The sequence below is a fragment of the Emydura macquarii genome, unplaced genomic scaffold (assembly GCF_026122565.2).
Source record: "Emydura macquarii macquarii isolate MOO-44397 ecotype Brisbane River unplaced genomic scaffold, CSIRO-AGI_Emac_v2 contig_2846, whole genome shotgun sequence".
Classification (NCBI taxonomy): domain Eukaryota; kingdom Metazoa; phylum Chordata; order Testudines; family Chelidae; genus Emydura; species Emydura macquarii.
Window position 1 is genome coordinate 2,302,212 of NW_027132983.1, and position 21,096 is coordinate 2,323,307.

Sequence of the window (21,096 nt, forward strand, 5' to 3'; positions counted from 1 at the left end):
AGTCACATCTTTTGACATATCTTCTCTGTATTTTTCAGATTGTCAATGGATACTTTGTACACTTTTTTGCACCAACAAATCTTCCAAATTTTCCAAAAAATGTGATTTTTGTAATAGACATTAGTGGGTCAATGTCTGGAATAGGAATACAACAGGTAATTGATTACATTTACTACAAAGTCAGTCCTGGTGTGCAAGATTCTAGGGACACTAGTACCCCAGTGGAGGTATTAGACACTCCCTACCATGAGCAGTTGTTCAAAGTCTCAACCTAGGCCAAAACAATAATCATAGATGTTTTCAAGCTATATTTTTATTTCTTCAGAATTCTAAATCAAAATATCTATAAAAGACCTCCCCATGCTCTGGGCATCCTGTAATTTAAAACGTATAAAACATTGTCTATTGTTCCCTTTTTCTGTATCTTTTTTTCTCCCTTCCAGCCCTGGGTGATTGGGACACTCCTTACTGTTAGGACTCCCCACTACATTCTGATGCTCAGAACTTCTGTATCTGCTGCTGCATATCAAGACCCAGACTCTGTTGCTTAAGATCGCCTCCCCCACTCAAATGCTACCATTGCTTAGAACTAACCTCTCCCCCTCAGGCTAGGTGATGATTGTCCAAGTGATCCTATCATAAGGCTTGATTTTCATCTTACCTACACAAATGTTATGGTAGTGTAATTCATTGACTTCACTGAAATTATTCCTGATCAATAGTGGCACAACTGAGGACGGAATCAGGCCCAGCATTTTTCATTGTACACTATATGAACATTCAATGAAAAATAAATGTTCAATGAAAAATCCTCAGGAACAAATCACGTAAAAGCTATAGGCTTTTCTTTGTTATCCAGTGTACCCACATCAGTTTCATTCATTTAAACTTGTGTTTGTTTAATTATAGACCAGAGAAGCACTTCGTAAAATATTAAAGGATATTAAGGAAGATGACCACTTTAATTTCATACTGTTTGGTTCCAATGTACACGTTTGGAAAGACACATTAGTCAAAGCCACTGCTGAGAATTTGAAGGAAGCAGATGACTTTGTTCGAGCTATTGAAGTTGAAGGCAGTAAGTATTGCAGTAAACTTGCCAATAGATAGTGCTGCAAATAAATATTGAAGAAGCTAATACACAAATTCAGTCTGATAATGGACTGCTGCAAGCTTTAATTCTAAAAATTGACGGATTAAGGAGTACTACTGTAGTTATATGTTTGTTTTGGTGTTCTATGAAGATTTTTGCAACTTTCAGAGAAAGAATTGAACAACAGGCAAGCTTTAAATAGAAATCACAACCTTCCTACCCTAAAAATAGTATGTGAATTCACCAAAAAGTGAAATTCCTGTTACTGGAATTAGAAATTGAGAGATGCAGCCTTCGGTGACTCTTACCATATAATTCTGAAGCGCATAGCCAGTGGTTAAAATTGACAACACTGCATTCACACAGACAGCAACTTCAGTCTGGAATCCCCAGCATTTCTGGGTGAGTCTGAGAAATAACACCTCCCCCCCCCCCTTTCCTCTATGCATGTGTGCGCACACACACAAATCCATGACAACAGATGCCTGGTAACCTAACTGTGATCACAGAACCAATGTTGCCAGCTCTTGTCACTTTTTTGTCTTATGATGTTTGGTGATTTTCTTTAAAGCTCCAGCTCCTGGAGTCATGAGAATCTCAGCTTTTATTTTTAGAAAAGTAAAGTTTCCTAGCTTTCCTGGTTGTAGAGAAAAGTTAGAAAATGTGACCTGAATGTAACCTAAAGAGAGAAAACCAGAAAGCAAAGAGAAATAACCCAACATTTATTATTTTTAAACATCTCATGATTTTTTGGATCTTGACTCAAATTTTGGATGCTTGGAGTTGGCAATATTGCATTACTCTGCATGCAGCTGGCCTGAAGTTTTTGGAAAGGGCTAAAAAGACAATTCTTTGATGTTCCTCTAACCTAACTGAGGTACTTCCTCTGTTGCCTGAAGTCTGTATTGTAGAGGCAAAAGTCCCCTGGTGGCAGCCAAGTGAACTACAGGTTCAGCTCCTTCAAGAGCCTCTAGTGGTAGCGGAGAGTACTGCACTCTACTGTACGTCAGCCCACACTACACAGTTGTGTTCAGTATTGGTGGGTCTTAGCCCCTAATGACCAGTTACCCTGATAGAGGTTGCACCTATGAGAGAACCTCATATGGCATATTCACAAGATGTGAGTGGAGCTCCATATGTATGCGCCCTACCCTTCCATCACCTGTACAGGGGCCTGCCCCAAGCTTGCCTAACAGGACATTCCTAAGGTTGGCATTTACCCAAAATATGATGTCCATTTTTTTTCATGTTAGTTTGCAAAAACCAGGTTCTATCATAGTTACTCATCCCCTCTCTTCAAAACCAAACCCTTTCACTGTAATCTGAATTGTTTATATGATGGGTTTAGATGTCAGCTATATTTCAGCTGTAAATGGAGGCAAAATGTTAAGAGGCTGAAAATGCCTGAATGCAATTATCATACGGTAATGATAGTTCACTAGATTCCTACATTTCTGCTTTACTCCTTTCCTCAAATGGAGTATTGTGTCCAGTTCTGGGCACCGCATTTCAGGAAGGATGTAGACAAATTAGAGAAATTCCAGAGGAGAGCAACAAAAATGATTAAAGGTCTAGAAAACAGGACCTATGAGGAAAGAGTGAAAAAAACAGGTTTGTTTAGTCAGGAGAAGAGAAGAATGGGGATGGGGATACGAGAACAGTTTTCAAGTACACAAAAGGTCACAAGGAGGAGGGAGAAAAATTGTTCTCATTAACCTCTGAGGACAGGACAAGAAGCAATGGACTTAAATTGCAGCAAGGGAGGTTTAGGTTGGACATTAGGAAAAACTTCCTAACTGTGAGGGTAGTTAAGCACTGGAATAAATTACCTAGGGAGTTTGTGGAATCTCCATCATTGGAGGTTTTTAAGAACAGGTTAGACAATCAGGGATGGTCTAAGTATATTTAATCCTGCCACAATATGGGAGGCTGGATGAGATGTCTTTCTGAGGTCCTTTCATTTCTATGAATCAATGATTAAAACATTCTTATTTTTGACCACCAGTTTTCAACCCTAATTTGTGTCTCTACATTGCAGTGACAAACCTACATGGTGGTTTAATGAAGGGAATTGAAATGCTGAATACAGCTTTTGAAACAAATTCTGTGCCCAAGAGAAGTGCATCTATAATTATAATGTTAACAGATGGTCATCCCAATATAGGTAAGTGTCTTCGTAAATGAAACAAACTGTAAAGTGGAATTAAACAAGTGAAGGAAAATAATTACTTCAGTTTTAGTTCACCATTCTTTCATTTCTGGAGACATGAGATCTGATTCTCTATTGATTTCAGTAGCATTACACTAAGGTTAAGCTGCTATAGCAGACTGGAGAATCAGATCTTTGGTTTCAGTTTGTGGTTCACTATCTACCTGAAGTACATACATCTTTAGTGGTCTCATCCTAGTCACAATTTTGCCACATTACTAAACCACCACCCAATTAGACACCATCCTTGCTATATTAAGAACATTTAATTGGTATAGCTAAATTAATTCAGTTACACTGATGCAAACCCATAATTTAGATGACCTGCACTGATGCAAAGGGCATTTGTCAATTAAAGTAAACTGCTTTACACCCTGCTTTGTGCTGGTGCAACATGTCTACATTAGGGATTTTCACTGGTGTAACTGAATAACTTATGATGGTGCACATTTTCTTTAATACTTCATCTCTTGGTAATCAATAAAGATGAAGAATGGGATTCTTCCGCCCATTCTATCCCCTACTCACCATTCCCTCCGAAAGGTGCCACAGAAGGGATAGGAGAGAATTTCTCTGGGGGATGCCAGGATGGGGCCAGGAATTTGAAGGGATCCTCCTAATACATGCTACTCCCACTTGTGGAGTTGCCCATAAATAAAGCAGCCAGCCAGGATGCCATAACAGAACTATCCATGGGACTTCACTGAGTTATGTTGAGGGTCCCACCAGTCCCTGAACAACTCAGAGTCCTGAAAGCACAAAGGTGGCCTGTGTGTACTCTGCCTCTTGGAGAATCTTATTTATGGGGTTAGGAAAGGGTTTTGTTGTTTTTTTAAAAGAAGTCTGCCTTCTAAGTTAGATACTTGTATATATGTTGTCTAAACTAAATTTAGAATGAATGATGCCTAGAAAACATGATAGTCACACCCTGAAAGATCTAAATAAAAATAACTAACCACATTTCATTCATTTTATTATTTTTTTCTGTTTGCTATTGCTTTCATAAACAGAATCTTAAAGCCACATTGTTTTGTATTATTTAATGCAGATGTATCAGATCCTCAGCAAATTCAAATGAACGTAAAAAAATCCATTCAAGGAAGATACCCCTTATATAATCTAGCTTTTGGGTATCAAAATGACTATAATTTTCTAGAAAAGATGGCACTAGAGAATAAAGGGTTGGCTCGTCGCATCTATCCGGATTCTGATTCAAGTATACAACTGGAGGTAAATCCATAACCATATAAATTAAGTCAATGATGGCAGTCATACTGATATTTCTGTTGATATTTATCTCCACTTTCAATGTAATTAAACAAAATATGATCAGGTGCTGGGGTGCTCTCCAGGGAACAGCTTTCCCCTTCTCTTGTAAAGGTTCAAAGTGGAATAACAGTAAATTGAGAGGCAGCACAGTCTGTTGAACAGGACTAAGAATTAGTTGATGCAGGGCCAGGTTCTGAAGCACATGCTGGCCTCTCTGTATCATGCCAGCATAAGGGAATTCCCTGGATGAAGCGAAGTTGATGAACTGGTTCTATATCTCCACCACTCACAGACCAGTGTCATGGGAGGGAAGAAGCATGGTCAGAGCACATTGGGCTCTATACAGTCTTGGTCCTTAGGGCGACATTGCAAGCAGGTACAACTCAGAGCATGCTTTAAACTCTGCTAGGGGCTGAGGCCAAAATGCAGGAGGTGCAAAGGTGGTATAAAGAAATTTTGTGCTCCTTTACCACTGGAATGGAGCGACCGAGAATATGGCCCATTGGTTCTATTCTCAGCTCTGCCAATTACTTACTGTGCAGTCTTGAGCAAGTGGTATAAGGCTGGAGCCTCAGGTTCAGGCTGTATTGAACACTAGGCCCAGGAAGGGTAAGGTGGCTCAAAGAAACATTTCCACTACCTTCTGATATTAAGGGCAGGTTTGGGCCCTACTGCTTTAGGTTATTTTGGTACTGATTACCTTCGATGGACCACTCCATCAGTTCAGGATCACATCAACACAGAATACTATGGCACTATCCTCTGAATTATTCAGGGACTGGTGCGGCCTCCAGCCCTACCACCCTAATATTTCCAGTGACTAGCCTCCTTTGGATCAGGTTATATTTTGAGCTCAGTCTGGCAGGAAAAAGCAATAGAGACTTATTCTTTTAAAACATGGATGCTCAAGACTCCTGCTGTGCTATGGTGAGCTTTACTGTGGTCAATGGAACTAGTGATTCATAGGATATGTTCTTCTGCTGTGACCTTCTGAGTGCAGCTGAAAAGCTTGCTGTTTTCTTTTTCATTCTGTTTGTGTTGCATGGAGATAGTATGGATTGTTTGGGGTTTCCTCAGACATTGTTGCCATTCCAGGATTTAGTTGTGTATGTTGCTTATTTCTTGTAAGTTGTGATTTTAGTTTTGTTTGTTAAGATGTCAAGAGGTCTTTGGGCACAGAAGTGCCTATAAATTAAATATTTATTAATTATAAGCTTTTCCCCTCTCTCTCCCCTCTAGGGTTTTTATGATGAAGTAGCCAATCCCATGCTTACAGAAGTGGAGTTAAACTACCCTGAAAATGCAATATCTGACTTAACTCAAAACAATTTTAAGCACTACTATGATGGAACTGAAATAGTGGTGGCTGGACGTATTACAGATAATGACCTGAACAGTTTGACTGCAGATGTGAAAGCTCAAGGTGTAAGCATGGGTCCAGTGTGATTGTTTCAAGCCCTTCTTTGCTACATAAAATGTCTGAATGTGGGAGATTCCAGTGGCAATGCTTAAAAATTCCCCAATATACTTTTAATTCTATGCAAAAAAAAAAAAAAAAAATTGCAGAGTATGGAGAATTTAAGTACACGAAAGGCAAGAAATGTAAAGTTATTTAGCTAATTTTTTCTTTGAATTACTCTGTCAGTTTGGAATAACTTTGTACAGTAAGACCAATTTGAGTAAGTTAGTGTTGCTATCAGAACCTTAATGTTTACATCCCTTGAATTTTTTTACAGGCTTAGCCTTATTGTTTCATTAACATGGTGTTTAGTAGTTGAATGGAATAATCTGTGACTTTTAACTTTGTATGCAAACTTTTTAAAAAGTACAATTCAAGATTCATCAGTATGATAGTATGAAAATCTTGTTCTAATACAATACTGCTAAGTGAAATCCAGTTAGCATTTTCCGCCACTTCCCCCAAGAGTATTGATTTTTTGGTTTGCATGTCTAATACATTTGTCCTCCAAAACAGTCTTTAATCCTTAGAGGAATACTTTCCACTCCCTTGGTCAATTGAATATTCGAAAGGCCTTCTCAGGGAAATAGAACTTTGCTCCTATAAGGTATTAAGTAGTCTAAAAATTATTTCCACTCCTGGATTCTGTAACAGTATTTAAAAAACCCAATATGAATGTACCACTTTCCTATAGAGAATAGTTATCAAATGTACAGTATAATTTGTATAAGTTGGTCCACTTCACATTACATTTATTATCGTATGAAACTAGATATATTTAAAATACAGAAATTGTGTTACCACTAGACCAGCTACTATTTCAGTGTATGAATGACCTGTAGTCATGTTAAATACACAGCATAAGCAATGTACAGGTAAATCCTGATTAGCCAAATTCTAATTAACCAAATCTCAATGTTAATTTGGAAAATGTGTTATGTCCCCGTGTATATACTGCTAAACACCTGTGGAGCTACTGAACAAAGACCCTGATACTGTAGTGAGAACTGTCTGGGCAAACTTCTGAACCTGTGTAATTCTGAGTGCAGTGTCCAGAAGTTAATTATTTGACTGAAGATCCTGATTTTCCAAACCTTAGATTATATGAAAATTTTGGATGTCTCCTGTGACCTGTGGATACTCAGGGTTCAGTTGTACCTGTCTGTTACAGCAAGAAGTTTCTTTATTCCTAACAGGCACTGAATGATATGACATTTACTGAACAAGTAGATGTTGAAGAAACAGCAAAAGCTCTCCAAGAACAGGAATACATATTTGGGGATTACATTGAGAGGCTCTGGGCTTATCTCACCATCCAACAATTACTGGAAAAACGGTAACTAAATAGAAAATAACATTCTCTGTGAAATAACATGAAAACATTGGGCAGCTGATGTGTGAAATTTTTTACATGTGCATATAAATTCATAACTGCTTACCTACTTTACCCTCCATCACATAAATACACCTACGAAAAGGCCAAAAAATAGTAAGTATTTTTTTCAAGTTAATTTTAAAGGAGTGCAATTATAGGATCAGACTGTGGCTACCTGCCCTCCCCCTCCCACCAGTGAAGTCAAGAGTTCTTTCTCAAGGAAATGTATATTCCTTTTCAGCAGAGAAATGGATAGCTTCATATGTTAGCGGAAGAATAAAATGCTTAATCCAGTGCTTAATGATTTGGCTTTGTAGAAAGTTTGATTCTCTGATTCTCTCCCTTCATTCAGCATTGTAGCTCAGGGAGAGGAAAGGGAAAACCTTACAGCTGAAGCCCTGGAACTCTCTCTGAAATACAAATTTGTGACACCTTTGACATCCATGGTGGTAACAAAGCCAGAAGATAATGAAGATAAAGCTGCAATTGCTGATAAACCGGTAGAAGGTACAGATAGTTTCACAGTTGTACTTTACTAAGGGAAATCAAGTGACCATTTGACATTCCCTTAAACAGGAGCTTTCACACTGGGGCAGAATTTCAACTATATATGCAAATATATTTTACAAGCCATGTCCTCCTATGGCTAGTATAGCTTTCCCTTGTGCATCATGCAGGATCATTTTCCTCCCTTTAAACTCACTTCCGTCAGTCTACCTTCCATTGCTAACCTTTTGCCCATTTAAAATATACTGTAAATTCAAAATCATAGCGTATAAAAGTACGAGCATCTAAAACAATAAAATCAATAAAACCAAGAGGCACCTTTAACCTAAATAATCTAGACATGGTCAACTTCAGTTCACATCCCCTTCTCTTATACTTTTATCTATTTTGTTTTAATTCAAGGCCAAATCAGCAAGTTCTTACTCACATGAAGACAGTGTACTCGTGTAAGGTTTTGCAGGTTCAGACCTTTAGACGCGTTGCAGGGCAGAGATGTCATCTCATGTCTGAAAACACAGTATTCATATATGATGTATTAGAAAAAAGTAGTCATTTAAAATTCAGATCCAGTTATCTTTTCCTTGTTTGCTTTGCTAGTTATTAGCTAGCTGTTCATTAAATTAGTCTTCTTTCTTACAGCCCGTTTTCTCCTACTTAGCCTATATGGCATGAAGAATGACCCTGTCCATCTTTAGTAAGCTGTACTAAGGAAATTAAGACAAGCCTGCACATTCCTTTTCAATACCTCAACTATCACTTCACCACATAAATTCTCTGATTCTCCTCATCCGTCTCTTGTCCATGGATATAGATCCATCAAACCTTCCACCAAACACTCCAGCTGTTTTTCCCCTCCACTGGCCTAATGGGTTTCCTCTCCTTACCTGCTTCCCAGCACTCTGGTAGTTTCTTCACAAATCCCTGGCCTTCAAATGTGCTCTCAGCTGACCAATCTGCCTCCTACTGATTCCTGGTATGATAGTTGGTCAAGAACTGGTTTTGGGCAGAATTAACATGAGAGAAATGCATCCTGGGGCTCAGAGAATTTCTGGCAGTGGGAATAAATCATTAAACCAACTAGTTCCTAAGTACTCTCCACTTGGGCACTAGTCAGTTCTCAAGGTAGGAGTCATCCTGCAATTAAGTCATATTGCTGTTAAATATGTGAAATCACATCAATTTCCATGGTGTCTGATATCATAATATTATATATGGATAATGACTTCAAAGCAGAATTGAACAGTTGGGGAATCTGGACGATGAAATTTACACGGACACAAATTTTTGATTGAAATGGAAAAAATGATTATACAGGAAATTATTTCTTGTGAATTTCTCTCCAAGTGTTCTCTATTATGTAAGTCCTTTTTTAAAGATAACTCTTAAAGAAAAACATTGTGTTTTTCCCTATATGCAGCATATAAATACCAAATTAGAGGGAGGAGAAAATCCAAACACTGCTACCACTAGCTACGGTAGTGAAAATACTACTTACACATTGCTAGCTTTCGGACATGCAAATGGGGTTACAGATTCAATCATAATCATTAGTTGTACCAGAAATATGAAGGGTCTCATGTCATCAAAATTGTGACAGAGTAAAATTGTCAAGGAGCACTTGAAGCTGTATGTAAGTGACACAGAGGTAAAGCACTTACCAGTATAACTGTTCCCAGGGACTAATATTCAATTTTCATATGCATAATTGATTCCAGATTTGTGGTCCCACATGTTAAGCATTTTCTTTTCATTTGTTCCTCTTGTTGTCTGTTTACGTTCACTCACATCAACAGCAAGAATATAGGCTTGAAATTTAAAATGCTACAAGGGTTATGTCTGAACCATCACACCATATTTGATTTTTTTCCTTCAGAATACCTAATTAAAATGGTGTTTTATATTAGAGCTGATGATCCAACTATTTAACTTGTGTGCCTGAAACTAACAGTTAATTTTATTTTTCTTATATCTTATCCATTCCTGGTAACAGCTGAAGGTAAGTTTCAAATTATATTTGTTTTACCCAATACTTCTGTCTATTAGAGCTGGTTGACTAATAGTTGCTGAATCATTTATTTGACAAATTACACACTTTACAAAAATAAAATTATTTGAGCAGTATTCTGAGTGAATAGTTCATATATGTGTAAGAATTTTAGGAATTTATTCAAGCAGAATATTCATAAATAATGGTTTTCATTGTTCACTCAGATCCAAACTGTCTTTGGAAATTGTAATGTATCTATCCTGGTAGAATCTAGGTGCCTAATACAAGCAAGTAGTAAGAATTGTTAGTTGCTTTCCGTGGCCAGGATCACTCACCGCCAGATAGTTATATGGAATACAAGGGGGTCAGTTGCCTATTGAGCACCAAAACCCACTGGTCCCCATAAAAGCTGCTCCATAAGTCTTGGTTCCACATGGAATAAGTGGAGGAGACTGACAAGGCAGGGGAGTGAATAGAGTCGGAGGGGATGTACACTATTCCCCTTCCAGCCATAGAGCTTACCAAGATGAGATGAGATGCCTTTTCTGTGGAGAGTCCCACAGCCCCCTTGGGAATCCTCCAACATACTGCCAGAGAACTGGCATAGAAGCACAGGGCCTCTATGCAGATGGTCTTGGTCTCAGAGATCCCTGGGAATCTGGCAGGTTTGGGGGCAGGCCCTGTGGTGGATGAAAAACACATTACCTGCCCCAACCAAATCTGGGAGGAATGGTAGAAGAGGATCCTCATGGAGATTTCCTTTGTCAGAGATCCCTCTTCCCCCAAAGCAGGGTTTACTGTTGGAGGAGATAGCCTGGCCTCAGGAATGGATTGTTGACTTTGCTTCTTCCAGGGGTTAAAGAAAAGAGCAGAATTTGGCCCATGTACTCTGTCTGCATGTATGCTACATAAAATCATAAGAAATGTAGGGCTGGAAGGAACCTTGAACAGTCATCTAGTCCATCCCTTTAGGCTGAGGGAGGACCATGTATACTTAGACCATCCTTGACAGGTGTTTGTCAGAAATCTCCAATGATGGAAATTCCACAGCTTCCCTTGGTAACCTGTTCCAGTTGTTAAATATCCTTTATGTCAAACATCTTTCCTAACCCACTTGCCCCCCACTTTTCCATGGGGCTAGGCCAGATCCATGCTATATATAGTAAGATTTTTTTTGTAAAATGTCCCATATAAGTTTCAACTTTGCTAGAGTAGTGTGGTTGTTTATCAATATTCATATCTACATTTGCCTCACTCCTGCTCCCTACCTCTTAAGGGCTCTAATATGGTAGTGATGCTCTCTTTTGTTCTCATCACTGATGCTCTGAGTGTTGGCCTGAGCAAATTTCTCAAAAGCTATGTAAGACAGTTCCTTTCTCCAAGAGTTGGGTTTGCTGTCCTCAGCTTGGGAGGCAAGGGATGATTCAGTACGTGTTTTCTAAATATCTAGAAAGCTATAGATAACTGCAGGATATCTTTTATTTTTGTTTTTCATTTATCTGTTCTAATGCTGTTTTGCTTCATTCACAGCTAGAGCTGTCTCAAGCATTCAATCACGTAAGTTATAAACTTGAGTTTCTGAATGAGCTGGAGTTGTCAAAGGAATCATTTCAGGCAACAAGGAATCATTTCCATCTTCAGGCATAGGGAAATAAGTTTGTTTGTGTTTTCACCAACTCTAAGAAAGACTAGCAAAGTCACTATAATAGGTTAAGTGTAACTAAAGATTGAACACTTGTATGTATAAATATCCTTATGATTTAGAGTTCGATTCTTAAAGCTGTGAAACATCACAGATCAGGCTTCTACAGCTTGCCAAGATATTCAGCAGGAATCTCTGAGCCAGATGTTGGAATCACTAGAGAGGAGTTCCTTTGGTGCCTCAAGTGGAAAGCATCAAATGATAGAGATGATGTAAATGAGTTTGTCTCTATCCTGACGACACTTTGCCTGATTCAAGAGCAGCAGGCACTGTTACACAGCAGATGTACCTGAGAAAGCCCTGACCATGTACCTGAGAAAGCCCTGACAATCTTCTTCATTTGTCCTGTTTTTAGTCCTTTGCCTCCCTTTCCCAGCCTTAAGTACTGTGTCACTCTGTCCTCTTCCAGACAAGAAGTATCAAAAGAAATATCTTCACTATCTGTCAGTGATACCCAATCACCCACAGAGCACAAACACAATTACTCCCAGTACTTCCTGGACCAGTAAATTTGAGACTGGGATTGATACTCAAGCCTAGGTTGTGCACATGGCAGTGCAAAGCAGTATCATCAAACCATAACCATTATATATTAGAACAGAAATTAAGCTTTAACAAATAAATTAAATTATTAACATCCTACCTGTATTGTAGATACAATGTGCAAATATCCCATTTTGATTTTAGTTGTATTTTTGTTCTTTGTTTCTATGCAGCTCAAATGCATCCTGTTCTGTACAGCCGTATTGCAGGCCCCTCTCTATATACAAGTGGTGAGTTTGTTTTAAATAGTTTAAAGAGAATAGGGGAAAGCTCTTTTGTGAAGGAAAGAAGAGAACCTTAAAAAGACCAAGCTACAAAATTCTTCAGAATCTTTTGTATAATTAATTTTCATAAAAAACAAAACAAAAGCAATTTTTGCTCGAGGCTCAAATTTTAATTTACTCTAAATTTCCCTTATTCTTTAATAATTAAACTCACTGGTTTAATCCTTTATCATGGACTTTCTTTCTGCTCCTAAAGCTCATGACAATAACCCTTACTTTTCTGTTCTCTGTCTGAATGGTATTTACTCTGCTTTCACCACCACTTTTCATGTTTCTCCTTGTTACTATCCCAACAGAGCTTATTCAAGGCTAAGAGCTTACTTCTTGGTGTATCTGTCACTAGTATGTTTACTTTTAGTAGTTAGGTTATAGATATTTTTCCTAACCTGTAAAATTTTAAAAAATTCATATTTAGAAGATCTTTCAATAGGGTCAATTCTGGAAAACTTTTAAAATGTACTTACAGTGTGTTGCAGCAAGCCAAAGTACTGCGTATATTATATTGATTTTACATAGCTTTAACTCTTACACATTTCCAGGTTACATTGGAAAGATGGACAAAACCAGGATTGTTTTGATTTTGCTAAACATTGTCGGTTAGCTTTTAGTTTTGCAAAACAATAGATGTTATATCCAGCTTCTCTTTATGTAGCCCCTGTAAACCTCTATTCTCATAAATTAGAATTTGGGCAATAAAGCAAGGTTATTTTTTAGGCATTTCTCTATATATGGAAACATTTTGCAGGAATCAGATAATTTCTTAACTATACATATTAAGATCAGCTGTATAATTTGGTCTAATTCTAAGCACTTTTTGGATTAGGATATCGTATTTTCCTAACAAAATTGCCTCCTGTGTAAATGTCTTGTTATGGGACATTCTTATCACAATAAAACTATTTTGCTAAAACTCACATGAGGATTTGTTATCTTTAGGTCCAGGAATCTCATTGGGTTCCAATCCTCCTACATCCATCTCTCCACCCAGTAAAATTTGTTGATATTAGCTAGAACTATTGCTAAATATGGCTACTCTTTCATTCTAATCTCACTATTTCACTCTACTTTAAAAGCTGCTGTTCCAAAGGGGCAGTATAAGTCAATTATGAGGAGAAATAGTAATGTTTAATTAATTAGTTTTTGTTTGTACAGAACTTTTGAACATCTGTCACATATAAATGCTAGTGATTATTATTTACAGTCGATGGAGATCCACACTTCATTATATCAGTGCCACAAAAAGAAGATGCCATTTGTTTCAATATAAACGAAGAGACGGGTACAGTGTTAAATTTAATAAATGACCCAGTTACAGGTAAGTTTTTCATTATTTAAATCCAGTAAATCAGGATATTTATTTCATTTAACACCTTACATTTATAGGGCCCTTCACTCCCTTGACACAGTGTGAGCTCGTAACTTCCAGTGATGTTAATGGGAGTTGGGTACTAGATCACTTAGTGTAAAAGATCAAGTGCATTGCACCATTAGTGTGAACATGTTTTCACTTTTATTAGGAAAAGGAACTTTTGGCCATCCCCTCAGAGGAATTGTACAGGTATAATATGGCCCACCATAAATGATCCTTTTATATATGATAGTCCAAATAAGTCACATTGCCATAACTTGCATGGAATGCCTGGAAAAGACTTAAAATGAGTGATTGAGAATAATGGCTCAAACTTTCTCTTCTCAACACTGAAGCTACGGAAAGACTAATACAAGTAGAATTTTATTCCATATGTTCTGGTGGGTGGTCGCTTATTCCTCTAAAGTGAATGCTCATTAACAGAAGACTCCAGGCCAGATTCTCCATTGCATTACAGCCCTTACACATGATGCTTTAGCCCAATAATCTGATATGATTCTGAACTCTGATTTATTTTCTCAAACTTAATTTTTCCATGTCATTCCTTGACATATACTGATCAGAAACTTTCCTTTTTTTAATTTTAGGCATCAGAGTCAATGGGCAGATTATTGGAGATAAAAGAGTGAGCAGTGATGCAAAGATCCAAAAAACATATTTTGGAAAACTTGGGATTGAAAACAAGCAGCTGGAATTAAAACTAGAAGTAACTCCTGAGAAAATCACCTTCCAGACTGGCAGAGAGAAGACTGTTTTCACCTGGCTTGATACAGTCACCCTGCGACAAGAGGGGTATCATAAATATCAGAATAATTCAAGAATTTTCAAATTTGTAAAAACGCTATTGCTCACTAAAGAATAGAGCTGAGTGAAATTTTTCATCTGAAACTTTTTTGGTGGAAAATTCAAATTCAACACCAGCAAAATGTTTCAAATTTTAAGTTCTAATAAACATGAACAATTTCCTTTAATTTTATTAAAAAACCAATCACAAACATTTTACAAGAGTCAATATTGAAACATTACATTTAGAAAATGTCAAAATGAAACATTTCATTTGACCAGAAATAATTTTTTGTACTTTTGGTTTGCCAAAAATTTCAAAAAATTTCACTTTCAGATTGACCCACAATTTTCTATTATATATTTATTTTATTTTTAGACTAACCAGGGAACTGAAAATCCTGTTATTTGCACAGCTTTACTAAAGAAGAAGATCCTTTTAAAATTCAGGATACATTATATGAACATGCAAAGGATAAGTTGAAAATTCTAATATTGGTTCAAATCCTGCTAGATTCTGCTTTCAGCTTTTCTGTGTAAATCCAGAGTAACTATCAGTACATTTCTCTGGATTTACAATAATAAGTGAGAGCAGAATTTTCCCCTAAGGCAAAACAGGATTTAGTGTTGTACCCAGTGCAACAATGACTGGCAAACTGAGAGAAATAACTTAGATGTGGTCCATTCTACATATAAAATGGTCAGAGTTTTAAGTTTCACGAAAATTTTGCTCAAAGACAAAACATATATTGTAACAAATATATCTTTTTCAGAAATGAAAATCATGCCATTTATAGGTAGAAGAATTATAACATCTCTCCTGTTGATATATATATCTATAAAAAATCAGGTAGGGCCTGATTCTCCACTTACTTGCTCAGTGTGGAGTTATTTATACCAGGCACCAGGTCAAAATGGCAGTATTTAATATGGAGTTTGTACAGATATAAATGACTGTCCAAGATACAAAATAGTTGAGAATCAGAACTGGAGCCTCATTTTACTAGCATTGACAGAGACAAGGTGGGTGAGGTAATATCTTTTATTGGACCAACTTCTGTTGGCGAAAGAGACAAGCTTTCGAGCCACACAGACCTCTTCTTCAGTTTTTGTTTCTTGCATTTGCTCAGAAAGTATATGTCGCTGTTAAGTTTTGCTTCCTTTTTCTTTATGTTGCAAAGTTTCCATTTCAGACAGCTAAATTCAATATCTTCCGTTGTATGCAGTGTATTTGTAGCTGTGTTGGTCCCAGGATATCAGAGAGACAAGGTGGGTGAGGTAATATTTTTTATTGGACCAACTTCTGTTTGTGAGAGTGACAAGCTTTCGAGCCACCCTGAAAGCACTTGTCTCTTTCACCAACAGACGTTGATCCAAAAAAAGATAATACCCCACTCATCTTGTCTCTCTAATATCCTGGGACTGACATGCCTACAACTACATATAACATTGTAACTGCATATAACATTGATGGAAACAGTCTGGAGAGTTTACTGTCTCAGTTCAGATAGTCAAAGGGGAGGGAATAGTGGCATACAGCATTCAAGGAAAGTGTTGATGAAGGCAATACATTTTATTAATAAACAAATACTTAGGCATACTATATCCAATTGTGTCTCAGCCTATCCATTATTAGGTGGCCAGTAATAGTAGGTGTTTCAGTAGAAGTGGCTTGCAAAGAGATTTGAAAGCAAGGAGTTTGCTTTCTCTAAGATAATTTTTCACCGAGTCTCAATAATATACACACACACGAGTCAGTCTACATGGTGAAATCTTTTCTTTTATAAAAACATACTTGTTTACCATACAGGTTTTCTTTCTCAAGTTCTTCATCATCTCTAGTAATTCTGTTTTTGTCCACAATAACTTCAAAAAACATAAGATTTCTTAACTATGATTTCTTTTTTCCCCAGTCTAACTGTGATAATCAACAGGAAAAAAAATATGGTGCTTTCAATGGGAGATGGTGTATCATTTTTTATTGTTTTGCACCAAGTTTGGAAGAAGCATCCTCTACACCAGGATTTCCTAGGATTGTACACCCTGGATAGTCACAAGCTGTCGGAACATACCCACGGCTTATTAGGTATGAATTCACAAAATGCCTATGGGTCAGATGCCTCAAAACTATGAACTATTTTTTCTTTTTCCTTTTCCCAGTGCTTAAACTCACTATCACCCACTTCTCGTCATTGATCTCTCTGACAAACTTTTAGGTCTAATACCCATCTACAGACTTGTTCTCTTTATTGCACCAACTCTCTCAAACTCTTTGAAAAGTGGATCTCATTTCAGTTTGATTATCATTTTACACCTATACAGGCACTATTAAAATACCCATTACTCACTGTACAGCCATCCGCAGTGTCTGCCAACGAGTCTGAGGCTTAAGGATTGGACTCCTCAGTCACCAAAGGATCCATATAAAATAAAACAGTGTGTGGTGTCAATGCCACATCTCTTGATGTTTGTCTTGATAGTGTCTTTGAAGCATTTCTTTTGACCTCCCCGTGTCCGTTCTCCTTTGGTGAATTAGGCATAGAGCAATTGTTTTGGTAAGTGTGCATCAAGGATGTGTACACAGTCCTCCGCTGGTGCTGAGTAATCAGGGCCTCAACACTGAAGATGTTGGTTTCTGTGAGGACACTGGCATTAGTGCAGCGATCCTCCCTCTTTATGTGGAGGATTTTCCGGAGAAAGTGCTGGTGTTTCAGGTTTTTCAGGTGTTTTCTATAGGTCACCCAAGTCTCGCAGCCGTAGAGGAGAGTTGGAATTACCACCGCTTAGTAAACTAAAAGTCTAGTGTGTGTTCTGATGTCATGGTTTTTTAACACTGGGCGAGAGTCTGCCAAAGGTAAGGTTGGTACAGCAGATTCTGTGCTGAATCTCGACATCTGTGTTTGCCCTCTGTGAAAGATGACTGCCAAGGTAGGCAAAGTGTTCTATATGTTCTAATTCCTCTCTGTCAGTGTAGACCTTCCTTGTTGGATCTGATGATTGACTGGGAGCAGGCTTGTGGGGAACTTTTGTTTTGCTGATGTTCAGGGTTAGCCCTAGGCTTTTGTAAACTTCAGAGAAGCAGTTAAGGGCTGTTTGTAGATCCTCCTTTGAGTGTGCAACTACACCACAATCATCTGCATACTGGAGTTCGGTTATTATTGCTGATGTTACTTTAATTCTGGCACGGAGGCGAGAGAGGTTGAAGAGGTTGCTGTCAGTTCGGTATTGGATGCCAATGCCCTGTGGCAGACTATCTTGGATTAGCATTTTCATAGCTGCTAGGAAAATAGAGATAAGAGAGTGGCTGCTAGTACACAACCTTGCTTTATACCAGTTCAGATGATAAAGGGTAACTATGGTTGCTTTCCCAATATGTGTGTTTATTGTTGAATAAAAGCAGTAGCTGCTTGGATGGGACTCCAGCAGATGCAACTGAACAGACATGACAGAAAGCAAAGTGACCATGAAGAATTTATGAAGGGAGATAAAAAGAGAAACTTTACTGTGCATGCTTGAGTTAGGACACAATTTATGGAGAAAAGAGTCTGAACTAAAATCCCTAATCCAAGCAGTCCTAATAATCTATTTTAGATTAATCAAATAATTTAATTTTAATTATTGGCAACTCTAAATTTTCAGTTGTGAGGAACTACAGCTGTTAAAACAAATGGTCTTGTACATGAAACATCTTTTTGAAGATTTGATTTGCATAACCAGACATCTGCTCTGTACAACCCCATCCATTTTTGCATAAAACTAATCTCATTGCATGAAGCTGTATGGCTAGATTGGCTTCCTTTAACATAAGTCACTTAAAATTTAGGCACAGAAAAAGTACCTGTAAAATATGGATAAATATATATACCTCCATAAGGCTTTTTGAAGATTAATTTACTCATATTTAAGTTCTTTGAGATCCTTGGATAGAATATACTATAGAAGAGTAAAGGATTATTAATTATTATTAAATAGTATTTTACAAAATATTAGTTTGTATTAAACAGGTAATACCACGTACAAATGCTTAACTTATCATGAACATTAGTATTTGCTTATGCAATGACTCATCATGCATATGCAAAATCAGTGTATTCACAAATTGTGTGGATGCATATTTGACATTCTGCTGAAAATTTGGCCAGTTTACCTAGATCCTTAAGAGAGCCCAAAAAATCAACATAGGAATATAAATGACTTTTTTAAAGCACACCACAGGCAAGAAATGTTAACAGTTGATATTTTTTTCTCACTTTTAGGACAATTTTTTCACCACATTGACTTTGATATACTTGAAATCCATCCTGGGTCTGATCCCAAGAAACCAGATGCCACAATGATTGTCAAAAACAATAAACTGACAGTAACTAGGTAAATAATAATCAACTCCTTAGAAAATATTACCTTCCCTAATTATAGCTTGTGCATTGATATTTACACAGTTTTATGTTTTCTATTTCAGGGGCTCGCAGAAAGATTACAGAAAAGATCCCAACCACGGCATTAATATTCCTTGCTGGTTTGTTCATAACAATGGAACAGGGCTAATTGATGGAGTTCACACAGATTATATTGTTTCCAGTATATTTGACACAGTTACAAATTAATCCTCAGATGTGTGTTAAGAGAGCATTTTTCTGAATGAGTCATGCTTCCTAATAATCAGCCACTAAGTCATAATACGCTTACAGAATTGATGTGCTGGTTGGAAGTACTGTCATGTAACAGTTTCTAGTGAATCAGGCTAGTTTATGTGTGATCAGTTCTTGAATGCAAAATAGCTGTCCTGTTTGCCTAAACAGACATCACACAACCAATATCTAAAAAATCATTCTATTTGATCACATAAAACAAATAGATTTTTTTTATTAACTTCATTTATTAAAGCTTACCTGCTTTATGAATCCTCTCTGTAAAATTTGGAAAAACATTTAACTCAGGTTTAAACAAGCAATTGAGTCGCAAATGGTTTCAATAAAAGCTTCAAAACTTGCTGTCTTGTTTAGTCATCCCAACTATTATCCAACAAGGCATAGATTCCAGGATATCAGATAAATGTAATGAACTATCTGCAGCATAACAGAGAATCTGACACCTCTGATGTTCAAGAGAATTCATAAATACATAGATCTGCAGATCTATTTGTCTGCTTGATTGATTGTGTGGGGTGCTGGTGTACCCGCCACATCCCTGGGTGGGTTGTTGACAACAGGATTTGAGCCTGGGACCTCTGGATTTTAAAGTATGAATCACTATTACCTGAACTGAAAAAGTCAACTCCAATAGCCAATCTGTATCAGGCTTATCAACCTCTGACTGAGGCTATGTCTACACTGCTGTGGGAAGTCGACTTTGTTTAATTCGACTTTCAGCAGGCAATTTATAGAAATCGCAGCAGAGTGTACACACTACGCTGTTTGTGCTGGTCTGTTGCGTTCACACTGACTCGCCTTAATTCAAATTAGAAAGCAGTGCAATGTAGGTAGCTATCCCACAGTGCAACTAGCCACGGTGGCTGTTGGGATGAGTGTCATCGTCCCAGGATACAGTGCTGCTTCCCCCCTTTCTCCCTCCTCCCTCTGCCCCCTCAACAAACATGAAAAGTATTTTTGCGCCATTTTTTTGCTCCTTGCGATTGCCACTGCTGCAGAGACATGGAGCCAGCTCAACTCTGCACTATAATTGTGAGCGTGAGCAGCTTATCGATTATTTTAGAAATAGAGCAAGAAGGCGAAGCAGAGACAACACTGATAACACCAAGGCTGCCCTGATACAAGCCATCAAGCAAAACAAGTCCCGATTGCTGCAGGCTGTAACGAGTCAGCTGCAGTCTGTGGAGTGCAGGTTCTGGTGCAGGGCAACAAGCATAGACTGGTGGGACCACATCGTTATGCAGCTGTGGGATGATGACCAGTGGCTGCAAAACTTTCGTATGTGAAAGGCAACTTTCCTCGAACTGTGCTCGGAGCTGGCACCATCTCTGAGTTGCGTGAACACTCGCTTGAGACAAGCGAGGACGGTGGAGAAGAGAGTCGCCATCACTCTGGAAGCTGGCAACCCCCGACTGTTACTGCTTGGTTGGGAATCAATTCGGAGTTGGTAAATCTACAGTGGGCATAGCCGTGAAGCAAGTGTGCAGTGCCATAAGTAGACTTCTGCTACGAAGGCTAGTGACTTTGGGAAATGTACAGGATATAGTGGAGGGGTTTGCCATGATGGGCTTCCCAAACTCTGTGGGGGGTGGGGGCATTGAAAAATAACAAGGTAGCCACAGTCAGCATAGTGAAGAAAACAATACAAATGTAACAATTTAGATAATAATCCCATGATATAATGTGCAGGATATAGTGGCGGGGTTTGCCACGATGGGCTTCCCAAACTGGGGGGGGAGGGGCATTTAAAAATAACAAGGTAGCCACAGTCAACATAGTGAAGAAAACAATACAAATGTAACAATTTAGATGATAATCCCATGATACAATGTAGCAAATGATTTCCTCTCTCTGCGTGTATGTTAAA

At 37.9% G+C, this 21,096-nt stretch overlaps 1 protein-coding gene across 1 annotated transcript in view; it reads left to right on the top strand.

Annotated features, from left to right (window-relative positions):
• The window catches only part of LOC137166406 (inter-alpha-trypsin inhibitor heavy chain H3-like), a 33,246-nt gene extending 13,677 nt beyond the window's left edge, over window positions 1-19,569 (top strand). The window contains exons 8-22 of the mRNA XM_067568110.1: window positions 39-155; window positions 910-1,078; window positions 3,132-3,257; window positions 4,351-4,532; window positions 5,811-5,996; window positions 7,227-7,366; window positions 7,758-7,936; window positions 9,861-9,908; window positions 11,430-11,456; window positions 12,318-12,374; window positions 13,630-13,743; window positions 14,385-14,589; window positions 16,494-16,666; window positions 18,837-18,948; window positions 19,040-19,569. Coding sequence (XP_067424211.1) covers window positions 39-155; window positions 910-1,078; window positions 3,132-3,257; window positions 4,351-4,532; window positions 5,811-5,996; window positions 7,227-7,366; window positions 7,758-7,936; window positions 9,861-9,908; window positions 11,430-11,456; window positions 12,318-12,374; window positions 13,630-13,743; window positions 14,385-14,589; window positions 16,494-16,666; window positions 18,837-18,948; window positions 19,040-19,184 — 1,980 coding nt within the window. The 3' untranslated portion in view covers window positions 19,185-19,569. The remainder of the gene's footprint in view (window positions 1-38; window positions 156-909; window positions 1,079-3,131; window positions 3,258-4,350; window positions 4,533-5,810; window positions 5,997-7,226; window positions 7,367-7,757; window positions 7,937-9,860; window positions 9,909-11,429; window positions 11,457-12,317; window positions 12,375-13,629; window positions 13,744-14,384; window positions 14,590-16,493; window positions 16,667-18,836; window positions 18,949-19,039) is intronic.
• The last annotated feature ends 1,527 nt before the right edge of the window (window positions 19,570-21,096 follow it).